The 12,341-nt window shown below is 45.6% G+C and overlaps 1 protein-coding gene across 2 annotated transcripts in view; it reads right to left on the bottom strand.

Moving 5' to 3' along the window:
• Window positions 1-633, bottom strand: part of LOC140482740 (endothelin-1) — a 37,630-nt gene extending 36,997 nt beyond the window's left edge. The window contains exon 1 of one of the 2 annotated variants that reach the window (XM_072580310.1): window positions 3-633. In XM_072580310.1, coding sequence (XP_072436411.1) covers window positions 3-63 — 61 coding nt within the window. In that variant the 5' untranslated portion in view covers window positions 64-633. The remainder of the gene's footprint in view (window positions 1-2) is intronic. The other variant, XM_072580309.1, reaches the window with a different exon arrangement.
• Window positions 634-12,341: the final 11,708 nt, after the last annotated feature.

Here is a 12,341-nt window from a genome sequence, read left to right as displayed (position 1 = left end):
ACCTTCTGGAGTGAGAGGCGGCTGAAGTGTTAGCACCAGGACGGAGAGGGTGAAAAAATTCATCTCCACAAAAGCTGTCAGATAAAAGCACCCAGGTATTGTTGCCGAGGCCAGGATAACGCAGCTCTCTGTCTCTGTCGAAGATTGGGAAGCAGCTTAACACGTCCGCATCTTGCGGAGTTGACTGCAGGGCTTGAGTTCAGGCAGTTCACGCAGACAGGAAACTCTCTCTCCTCCTCGCTAACAGTCCCTCCCTCTTGTAGTAATCCTATCTGTTAATAGCAATCACCCTCTCACACCGAGAGAGCTGGAAGCGTCACATTATGAACCACCTGCCAGGTTAAAAAGCTGATCTGGAGAAACCAAAGGGAGGAAATCGATCCCAGGGGACGGGGGGATACAGGACAGCAGGCGAGACTACCCCCAGCCCAGGATACACTGCCCCCAGCCCAGGATACACTGCCCCAAGGCTTCACCATGTGGAACAAAGAGAAACTGGTCAACTTTCAATATCCTGCTCTGGCTCCCTTGTTATTGCCCCTCGGTGCTTCATGGTCCACGGGTTAACAACTTTCCTACACACAGCCAACAAATCATTTGCTGTCCTAGCGCTTTGAGCTCAGTCACTGGAGCGACAACGCTTGAGTGTGTGTGTGTGTGAGAGAGAGAGAGAGAAAGGTTCCAGGTTGCAGAGAAATCCAGCCCTGGAGACAGAGAGAGAGAGAGAGAGAGAGGAAAGGAAGGAGGAGAAACAGAAGGAGAAAGGGGAGAGGCTCGGGAGGAGAAGACAAAGAAAATGTGGAGAGGGGGAGAAAGAGAGATATGTGACAATAAGGCTAATTCAATTCAAAGGGAGGAATAAGGGAGAGAGATGGAGAATGCGATAGATTAGAGGAAAGCAGAGAGAGCAATAAGATTCTTGCTGTAATGATAATCATGGGAGCAAGATGAGGCCATTTGGTCCCTCAAACATTTTAGATCATCTACCCCATTGCCATTTCACTTCACAATGTCCTTTAGTACCAGAACAGGATCAATTTCTGCCTTAAACATATTGAATGATTGAGTTTCCATGGCACCCAGGGGTACAGTGTACCATAGATCCACCAAACCCTCCAGTGAAGACAATTTCTCTTCATCTCATCCAGAAAGGCCCATCAGGGGAACCATCCTTCTTGTATGAATCCTGCCCTGCCTTTGAAGGATGTTGGCTGCTTCACTGAGGTTGTCTCTCATTCCTTTCAACTCTTAGTGGATGTGGGCCCAGTCTCCTCATACTCTCCCCGCAGGACAGTTCACTAGGCCAGGGGTCAGTCTCTGCAGCACTCCCTCCATAAACAGTGCACCTTTCCTGAGAAAAGTGACCAAAACTGCACACAATACTCATGGTATCTAACAGTGCAGGCAGAGGCCATTCGGCCTGCACAGGTTAGTTCATTGATAGACCTATCCAATTAATCTTACCATCCAATCACTGTATCCATAGTTCTAGAAGTGTCCTCTGTTTAACTGGAGAACCAGATTCGGTTTGAGAGTAATCACTGCCCGAACATTGTGCAATGGGTAAGAGCCTGATTCAGGTACAATGTCTTTAAGAAATACTCCAAGCCATTACAGTTGTATCAACCATTTGGATTTCTATCATCTCCTTCAGACCCTGCACCCCCTTCGTATCTCTGTCACCTTCTCCACCCCCTGCAACCCCTCCCTATCTCTGTCACCTCCTCCATCCCTTCACCTCTCCCTTCCTCTGTAACCACATCCAGCCCCTACATCCTTCCATATCACTGTCACCTCCTCCAGCCCCTACACCTCTCCCTATCTCTGTAAACTCCTCCACCCCTACACCTCTCCCTATCTCTATAACCTCCTCCAGCCCCTAACCCCCTCCCTATCTCTGTAGCCTCCTCCAGCCCCTACACTCCTCCCTATTTCTGTAACCTCCTCCAGCCTCTACACTCCTCCCTATCTCTGCAACCTCATCCAGCCCTTATGCCCCTCCCTATCTCCATAACCCCCACCAGCCAAAATACCCCTCCTATCTCTGTAGCCCACTCCATCCCCTACACTGCTCTCTTTCACCATACCATCTTCCATCCCCTACATCCCTCCCTACATCTGTCTCATCCTCCAGCCCCTACAGCCCTCCCTCTCTCTGTCACCTTCACCAGCCCCTACACCCCTCCCTACATCTGTCTCATCCTCCAGCCCCTACAGCCCTCCCTCTCTCTGTCACCTTCACCAGCCCCTACACCCCTCCCTACATCTGTCTCATCCTCCAGCCCCTACAGCCCTCCCTCTCTCTGTCACCTTCACCAGCCCCTACACCCCTCCCTACATCTGTCTCATCCTCCAGCCCCTACAGCCCTCCCTCTCTCTGTCACCTTCACCAGCCGCTACAGCCCTCCCTCTCTCTGTCACCTTCACCAGCCCCTACACCCCTCCCTACATCTGTCTCATCCTCCAGCCCCTACAGCCCTCCCTCTCTCTGTCACCTTCACCAGCCCCTACACCCCTCCCTACATCTGTCTCATCCTCCAGCCCCTACAGCCCTCCCTCTCTCTGTCACCTTCACCAGCCCCTACAGCCCTCCCTCTCTCTGTCACCTTCACCAGCCCCTACACCCCTCCCTACATCTGTCTCATCCTCCAGCCCCTACAGCCCTCCCTCTCTCTGTCACCTTCACCAGCCCCTACACCCCTCCCTATCTCTTTAACCTCATACAATTATTTCCATCTCTTCAATCTCTTTAAGCTCCTCCACCCCTCCCAGCTCTGCAACCTCATGCAACAATCCCTATGTTTGGAACCTCCTGAGCACCAACAGCACTCCCTCTCACTGTAATCTCCTTCAACACCAATGACCTTCCCAATGTCTGTATTCTCCATCAGCCCTACAATGCTCTGAGATATTTGCTCGCCTCTACCTCTGGCCTCTTGTGTATCGGCAATTTAAATCACAATACCATGAGGCTGTGTCTTCAGTTGGCTAGACCTAAGGCCAGGAATTCTATCACTCAGCTCCCTGTCTCTGCATGAGCTTCACTCCTTTAATTAATCTTCCAATATATCTCTTTATCAAGTTGTTTGCTATTTGTCCCTAATATCAACATGGTGTTGCTAGTCTCCACTTCTACTGGCTAATGCTTCTTTTGAGCACTATGTGATAGCTTTGCTTGTGATGGACACATTATCAATGCACGTTGTTGCTGCTGTTTGTTCTCTCCATGAGGGTCCTCCCAGACTCATGACCTCTTTCCATTCTGCCCCTCTATTCGCTTCCTCTCTCATTCATGCTTTAAGCCTCCCTCTCATGTATGACAGCCTTGTATTTATGAGTTCCACATTCTTGGCATTCTCTGTGAGAAGATGTTTCTCTTAACTTATGTGTTTGCCATGTTTGTGCCTGTCTGATGAATGCAATCCCTGTGTTCTGGGCTCAGACACAACCAGGGAAGTGCAACATGTAGTTACAGGCACAACAGTGCTTTATCTGAAGGCTACACAGCACTGAAAATGTCACCCAACTGGGGGGATGAAATGTTTGCAAAGCAATGAACTAGCTTGGTGAACGGACCAGCAACTCCAAGGCACTCTGAGGCCAACTATGGTTCCAAAATGGTAAGCAGGAGAGAAACCATTCAATTGCTTTAGGAAAAGCACCATCCGCCATATTGGATATTTGCAAACAGGAGGCATCATTTAGTAGCCTAATGCCAAGCCCTATATTCTATTGTCTGTTCCTCACTGAACACTGAACCCACTTACCTGAGGGCCTCTCTGTAGTGGTGGCCTGTGTCATCATTCCAGCTCCATGGCAATGAGGTCTGAGACTCAAAGCTGAAGACTTTTGAACCATACCATTCTGCTGACCCTTCCTCCCCAACAACCCCATCTCAATACATGGACACTCCCACTTTCACCCTTCCTTGGGGTCACCATTTTGTTTCTCAATTTACACGCCCAACAGGAAATTATTCCCAAATATATATTTATTATTCCACTCAGAGAGAAACAGCAAATAGTGACAGAAAAGCTTGTCTTCCATTTCTGCACCCCATCCTCTACACCCAACCCGAAGATTGTGTTATAACGGATTTACAGAATAGTTACTGAGCAGATGGAGGCTATTCAGCCCATCGTGCCAGCACCAGATCATCAATGACTAGTGCCAGTCTCCTGCCTTTTCCCAATATCCCTACACATTATTTCTATCCAAGTATTCCACTGTTCCCCTTGAATATATCAATTGAACTGCCTCCACCACAGGCAGTGCATTCCACACCATGCCCACCTGCTGTGCCAATGCAATTTCTTCCCTGCTCACATTCCACACTGGAGTGCCAAGTGCCAGGGTATAGGTTTAAGATGAGAGGGGAAAGGTTTCAAAAGGACTTACGGGGGACCTTTTTCATGTTGAGGGTGGTGCGTGTCTGGAATGAGCTGCCAGAGGATGTGGTGGAGGCGGGTACAATTACAACATTTAAAAGGCAGCTGGGTGGGTAGACAAATCAGAATGGTTTAGAGGGATATGGGCCAAGTGCTGGCAAATGGGACTAGCTGAGGTTAGGATATCTGGTCGGCATGGATGAGTTGGACCGAAGGGTCTATTTCCATGCGGTACATCTCTATGACTCCATGATTCTGTGACAGCCAGTCAGTCACCAGTAAAGAACATGTATCACACTGGGCCATAGCGTGTTTTTATTCATTCGTGGGACGTGGGTATCACTGGCTGGGCCCCACAGTGCCTGTCCCTAGTTGCCTCTTGAGAAGGTCATGGTGAGCTACCTTCTTGAACTGCTGCAGTCCACGTGCTGTAGGTTGACCCACAGTGCCCAGGGTTTTGACTCAGCCACAATGACGGAACGGCGATACGTTTCCAAGTTTGGACAGTGACGACTCCAACATTGGTGGGTCAGGAACAGGTGGCAGGGCAGGTATTGGTGTTCGGCTGGCTCAGAGCTCATGATGGAGACAGTGGAACGAAGGTGGACGCTCAGCAAACCTGGGAGCAAAGGGAAGGGAGATAAAACCCTTAGGCTCCTACAAGTGATGTGATGCAGCGTTGATCTCTTACCGAACGTCTCTTTGAAAGCAGCCGTTCTGTCTCCAGAATGAAAAGTCCCAGCACGCTGTGAGTAGATCACTCTGCAGGAAGCACGACCACTTGGCATCAGTTAGAGATGAAAACATTGTAGTGATAACTCAGGCCAGTTATTAGCAGTGATTCCATGGCCACAATGATCTGGCGATATGAAGCAAAAATCATAGTTTATACTTTGAAGTAACTCCAGATCAATATAAAACACTTTTTAATAGCATCGCTGCTGCAACTGTCCTTCTGTTTTCAATTATTGCGTTTCATAATGCCACAGAGTTATATTGCATTGGAAGAGACCATTCAGCCCATCATTTCCAGGCCAGTTGAAAACATATAAATGGAAGGGATAGAAGCATTCAGTCCCTCAGACCTGCACCACCTTTCAATAAGAATGGGAGGTGGGGGGGGGGGGGGGGGGGGGTCATCTTATTGCAACATATAAAGTTATGATGTGAACGGATCAGGGAGAAGCAGGGAGGTTGTTTCTACTTGTGGGTGAAACTAGAACTAGGGGGCACAGCCTGAAAATAACGGGGAGCAGATTTAGGACTGAGATGAGGAGGAACTTCTTCACCCAAAGGGTTGTGAATCTGTGGAATTCCCCGCCCAGTGAAGTTGTTGAGGCTACCTTCGTTTAATGTTTTTAAGGCAAAGACTAATAGCTTTTTGAACAGTAAAGGAATTAAGGGTTACAGTGAGAGTGCAGGTGAGTGGAGCTGAGTCCATGAAAAGATCAGCCATGGTCTTATTGAATGGCAGAGCAGGCTCGAGGGGCCAAATGGCCTACTCCTGCTCCTAGTTCTTATGTTCTTATGGCTAACCTTGTGCCTCAACTTTCCTTTTCCTGCCCAGTCCTTGTATTCCTCTATACCCTGAGAAATCAAGAACTTATTGATCACACTTTTAAATGTACTCTATAACGGAGCATCCACAGCCTCTCTGCTGTTGTGAGTGTCACAGCTTCACAGGCCTTTGAATGAATACATTTCTCCTCATCTCAGTGTTGAATGGTCACTCCCTTCTTCTGAGCCTGTGCTGTTGAGATCTTGGTTCCCCACCCAGAGAAAGATCATCCTGTCAAACTCCTTCAGGATCCTGTATGTGTCAGTCAGGTCACCCTCATTCTTCTGAAGTGCAGAGAATGTAAACTCATTTTACTGAGCCTCTGATCATAGAACAATCTTAACATTTTAGGAACCACTCTTTGAAAGACCTCTCCTACAAGTATATCCTTTCTTAAGCATAGAGACCAAACAGCACATGAAACTCATCAATGCTTTATTCAATTGCAGGGATATTCTTGAACTCAATGTTCCCTTGCAGAAACTGCCTGCTGTACCTGCACATTAACCGGTAGTGTTCCTTGTATGAGTAAATACACTCAGAGTCATAGTCTTAGAGAAGTACAGCATGGAAACAAACCCTTCAGTCCCATTTGCCAGCATTTGGCCCATATCCCTATAAACCCTTCCTATTCATATCCCCATCAGATGCCTTTTAAATGCTGTAATTGTAACAGCATCCACCACTTTTTCTGGCAGCTCATTCCACACATGCACCACCCTCTGTGTGAAAATGTTGCCCCTTAGGTCTCTTTTATATCTTTCCCCTCTCACCTTAAACCTATGCCTTCTCGTTCTGGGCTCCCTCACCCCAAGAAGAAGACTTTGTGTATTTATCCCATTCGTGCCCCTCATGATTTTATAAACCTCTATAACATCACCCCTCAACCTCCAATGCTCCAGGGAAAATAGCCCCAGCCTATTCAGCTTGTCCCTATAGCTCAAACCTTCCAACCCCAGCAACATCCTTTATCTGAGCCCTTTCAAGTTTAACAACATCTTTCCTACAGCAAGGAGACCAGAATTGAACACAGTGTTCCAAATGTGTGCTCACCAATGCCCTATGCAGGCACAATATGACATCTCCATTTCTATAAGCATTGTTCTGACCAATAAAGGCATGTGTACCACACACCTTCCTCACCATTCTGTCTACCTGGGACTCCACTTTCAAGGAACCATGCACCTGCACCACAAGGTCTCTTTGCTCTTCTCTCTGAGCATCAACATTTATGTTTCATGCCTTTTAAAACCAATTTTAATTTTCCCTCCTTATTCCCAAAACAAAACAAAACTCAGACTTAATTCCTATATTATACTCTATCTGCTGTATTGTTGCCCATTCACTTGCCTGGTGTTTACTTGTTTTAGCTGATTTGTATCCTCCTCACAGTTTAGGTTCCCACCAAGTATTGTATCATCAGCAACGTAGATACATTATTTCTCTTGCATTTTATCCAAGTTCTCAATAAAGGTTTTAAACAGCTGAGCATCTAGCTGCAATCAGACTTTTTAAAAAAATTCTAGCTCATTTTTTTCACCTTTTCAACCACTTTTGGTAATCTTTCTTCTACTTTATAAAACTTTCTGAATCCACAAAATAACAGTTATTTTTTAGAACGCCAAAAAGCTGTGCTTTATTTTTCTGTGTGTTTGATCATGGCTGAAATGGGCAAGTGACTGTTTGAAAAGCCAAGGATTTTTGAGGGACTGCTGACATTTTCCAAAGCAGTAACCTGCCACTCATTGTAAGTGCTGCTTGTTCAAGCTGGTGGGGTAGGAAAAGGAGGTTACTGCAGACAAAGTAGAGCCTGGTGTTGTGCACAAAAGACAATTCGGCCAGCGACAAGTAGCTGCTTGGTCTGTGGAGTTGAGACCACTTGTTTGTTTGAGTTTTAACTTGCAGAGTTATATGTTATTTGTTCCTAAACACTCAGCTGGAGCTAGAATTGACTATTGTAATAAATTGCTATTCTCGTTAAGTATGTGTTATGTTCTTTCTGTTTTCATGTGTCTAAAAACCAGGTAAATTAGGGAATTTTAAGTACTTTTATGGAATCTTTAACCTTTGTGACAAAGCGATTTGATTTTCAGTGCATTCCTCTAGTGAATTGTAACAATATAATAAGCCTCTTTGTTTAACTTACTACTACCCTTAAATTTCCTGTCCACCTTGTTTTGGATTACAGTGGTGCCTTGGAATCCGATTCTAATTCATTCCAGGAGGCTGTTCGGATTGCAAAAAGTTCAGATCCCGAAACTATATTCCCCAGAAGAAATAATGGAAAGTGAATTAATCCGCTTCTGGACCCAAAAAAAAAATTTCAAGACACTTTTAATAGCAAATACACATGGTTACTGTAAAATAAGATGAGTAAATGACCTAAATATCAAGTAATAATAATAAAAGCAAGAAATAAATGTACTAACATGAAAATAACTTAATTTACCTTAGTGAGGAGTGCTAATGGTGAATGTACTTATTTGCTTCCCTGCTTTTCTTGGGTGCCATGGTGAATGCACAAGGGTGATAATTAAAAATAAAACAGCACAAAACACGAGGTAAACTAGTGATGGACACATGAGAGATGCTTTCACAACTACTTCCCGGGATGAACTGAACAAACAATGTGCGACCTGAACAGTACGTGGTGTTCGGATTCTGAAAATGTGTTCGGATTTTAGGGCAAAATTTTCTCGAAATAATTGTTCGGATTTCAAGTTGTTCGAACAACTTGTTCGGATTATTTGGATTCTGGGGTCACCACTGTACTTGTTAATTTGGCTAGACCCTCATCATGTAAGTCTTACATCTATCATGTTATTCCAGCTATTCAGTTCATCTCCAGCACCATCTTATTTTTAATTGTTTGCAATTATTTCTCTGTTAATCGGATTATAGGTCATCCTTTCACTTGCTATTCACTTTACTCACACTGTCTGACACTTTTGATCACCTGCAGATAGAACATAGAACATAGAACATAGAACAATACAGCACAGAACAGGCCCTTCGGCCCACGATGTTGTGCCGAACTTCTATCCTGGATTAAGCACCCATCCATGTACCTATCCAAATGCCGCTTAAAGGTCGCCAATGAATCTGACTCTACCACTCCCTCGGGCAGCGCATTCCATGCCCCTACCACTCTCTGGGTAAAGAACCCACCCCTGACATCTCCCCTATACCTTCCACCCTTCACCTTAAAGGAACTCCACTCCCACCATTTGTATGATCTTTTGATCTCTCTGCCGATAACTTCTATACCTGTGTGCTTCCCTTCACTTCACTCAGTGAAGGAGCCGCGCTCTGAAAGCTTGTGATTTCAAATAAACCAGTTGGATTACAACCTGGTGTCGTGTGACTTCTGACCTGAAATTTCCTGGTAAGCATAAATGAGCTTTTGATTTCTAAAGGAATTTGAGTCAAACCATTCTTTCTGCCATGGATTTAATTCTCTAATCTGCCATGTTGGTGTATATTTCCCACAACAACACCAGGTCTATTACCTTTGAGGTTCAGCATCTTTAATTAGTCCCCAACCCTTGAAAACCTCATAGCACAACATCACCCCTGTTGACTCCTGCATGTATCATGATAATGGGTTCTTCACTACTCACTTCACGCTCACCTCCAGCCTCAAGGAGGTGTCTCTAATCATGGATCTGGGAAAGTATTCAAACCTACATAACTCTTGCTCACTACTGCTCTATCCTCTGGTCTGTACTGCCTCCCAGCCGCACCTTTACACTCTGCACACTTCAATGGTCTCCTGCACCATGATGCCATTGTCAGTTTGTCTATCCACCCTGAAGTGTTTGTCTTCATACGCCCAAGTACTTAGCACAGTCTGGGTAAAGGCAAGGGTCAAGGTTCCTCAATCTCTGTACACTGTGATTGCCCAAATTTGTCACAACTTCCTGTTCCAAATAATTGACCAATCGGTCTTGATACTAGGCCTGTGACTACCTCCTTGAGCAGCATATATGGTAACTGCCCCCTTCCCTGATAATCTGTGATGCTTCAACCCAGGCACTCAGTTCAGCAACTCGGAGCTGAGGGTGCTTGAGACAAACCATGTTCTTTGCACAGCTAGGTGTTCCAGTCACCAGCAGCTAGAGACCCATTGAGCATGGCTGACCCAGTCTGACAGAGCTACTCCTTTCACAAGGTTATGTTGTCCTTGCCTTTTATTTCAGAGAAGTTGTATAAAACACAAGTTCTGAAAAGTCTAAGTAGAAGGATTTCAGGGCCAATTTGATTATAGCTGACAGATACTGCCTCAGGCAGAAGGCTGAAGTTAAAAGAAAAGTGAACACTTGTACAATGAAAGGGAAGTGGCCAGTTCTCCCAGCTCAGCTTTTCTCTGGTTTGGTTTGGTTTGGTTTTTTTAGCAGTAGTGTGGAAAAAGTTACTGGACCCACAGAAGCAGGTCCAGACTAGTACCCTCTCTCTGACTTTTCTCCTGTAAGACCCTGGGTTTGATTTTACCTTTTGTGAATTCTGCACTGACTCTCCCAATGTCCTCCAGTGCTACATCTATGAAATGCCAGCCACCCTCTCAGGAGTTGTATGAACGTACACTGACTGTATTCCTTACTCGCGTTACCTGCACTGTCTGGCGTGCCAGTAGATTCTTTTTCATTCATTCACGGGATGAGGGCGTCACTGGCTAGGCCAGCATTTATTGCCCAGAGGGCAGTTAAGAGTCACCCACATGTGGGTCTGGAGTCACATATAGGCCAGACTCGGTAGGGATGGCATTTCCCTTCCCTAAAGGGCATTAGTGAACCAAATGCGTCTTTCCACCATGGTTTCATGATCATTAGACTCTTAATTCCAAATAAAGTCAGAAGTCTCATCACACCAGGTTTATTTCAAATAAACCTATGAGACTACAACCTGGTGTTGGGTGACTTCTGACCTTGAGAGTGTGTTGTTGGGAAAAGCACAGCAGTTCAGGCAGCATCCGAGGAGCAGGAGAGTCAATGTTTCAGCCTGAAATGTTGATTTTCCTGCTCCTTAAATGCTGCCTGAACTGCCGTGCTTTTCCAGCAAATCACTCCCAACTCTGATCACCAGACCTCACTGTCTCCAACCTGACTTCTGACCTTGCCCACCCTCGTCCAACACTGGTACCTCCACATCATTAATTACAGATATTTGTTGAATTCAAATTCCACCATCTGTCATGGTGGAATTTGAACCTGGGCCCCCACAACATTACCTGGCTCTCTGGGATAACAGTCCAGTGATCATACCACTAGACCACCACCTCCCGAATACTGGATTGCACATAATCTGTTGAGTCCACCCATAATTAACTCTTCATCCATGTGTCCAGTTTCTACATAGTCATTGTTGGGTTGGTCCAGGATATCTTTTTTGGAATGCTTTAAATGCTATCACCAGCCTGATGATGACATTGGCTAGTTTGCTCTGTGCATTCATAGAATCCCTACAGTAGAGAAGCAAGCCCTTCAGGCCATTGAGTCCCTCCCTCTGAAGAGAATCCCACCCAGACATACCCATCCCTGTAACCCTACATTTCCTATGGCTAACCCAACTAGCCTATATACTGTGTGCAATTTAGCATGGCCAATCCACTCTAACCTGCACATCTTTGAATTGTGGGAGGAAACCAGAGCACCCGGAGGAAACCCACGCAGATACAGGGAGAATGTGCAAACTCCACACAGTCACCTGAGGTGGAATTGAATCCAGGTCCCATATGCTGCGAGGCAGCTGTGTTAACCACTGAGTCACTCTTGTAATTACACACCTTAACTCTGCATCTACTGTCACCCACAGATTGATCAATGGTTTCTGTCCATCATTGTCCATGGAACAAGAATTTCCTCTGACACTTTCAAGTTCATGTTCAATATGTTGCAGTCATTTTGCAGATTCAAGAACAGCTTCTTCCCCACTGTTATTTGACTTCTGAATGAACCTCACATTTCAAATTTAATATTGATCTCTCCCTGTGTGCACCTTCTTTGCAGCTGTAACATTGTATTCCTCGGTATGATCTATTACCCTAATGCACGGTATGATCTGTCTGTACTGCACACAAGACAAAAATGTTTTCCTGTACCTCGGTACGTATTACAATAAATCAAATCAATGAGCAGAAGTATAATGCCCAGAACCGGACCAAACATTCCAGCTGAGATCAAACTAGTGTTTTCTATAACTTTAATGGAAGTGAAATTCAATCCAGTTGACTGAGGCTGGATTTGAACCCATAAACAGCCCTGGCTCCTAAAACCCAAGCCTGAGTGGCAGTGCAGTGCAGACAGAGGCCCTTCATCCAATTCTAACTCTGCTGGATCTCTGAAACAGCTATACAATTAGTGCCACTCCCTTCCACTGTAGAAATGCTACCTATCTCA

This window comes from Chiloscyllium punctatum, chromosome 11 (genome assembly GCF_047496795.1).
Source record: "Chiloscyllium punctatum isolate Juve2018m chromosome 11, sChiPun1.3, whole genome shotgun sequence".
NCBI classification, from domain to species: Eukaryota; Metazoa; Chordata; class Chondrichthyes; order Orectolobiformes; family Hemiscylliidae; genus Chiloscyllium; species Chiloscyllium punctatum.
This window is presented reverse-complemented; position numbering and strand designations above follow the sequence as displayed.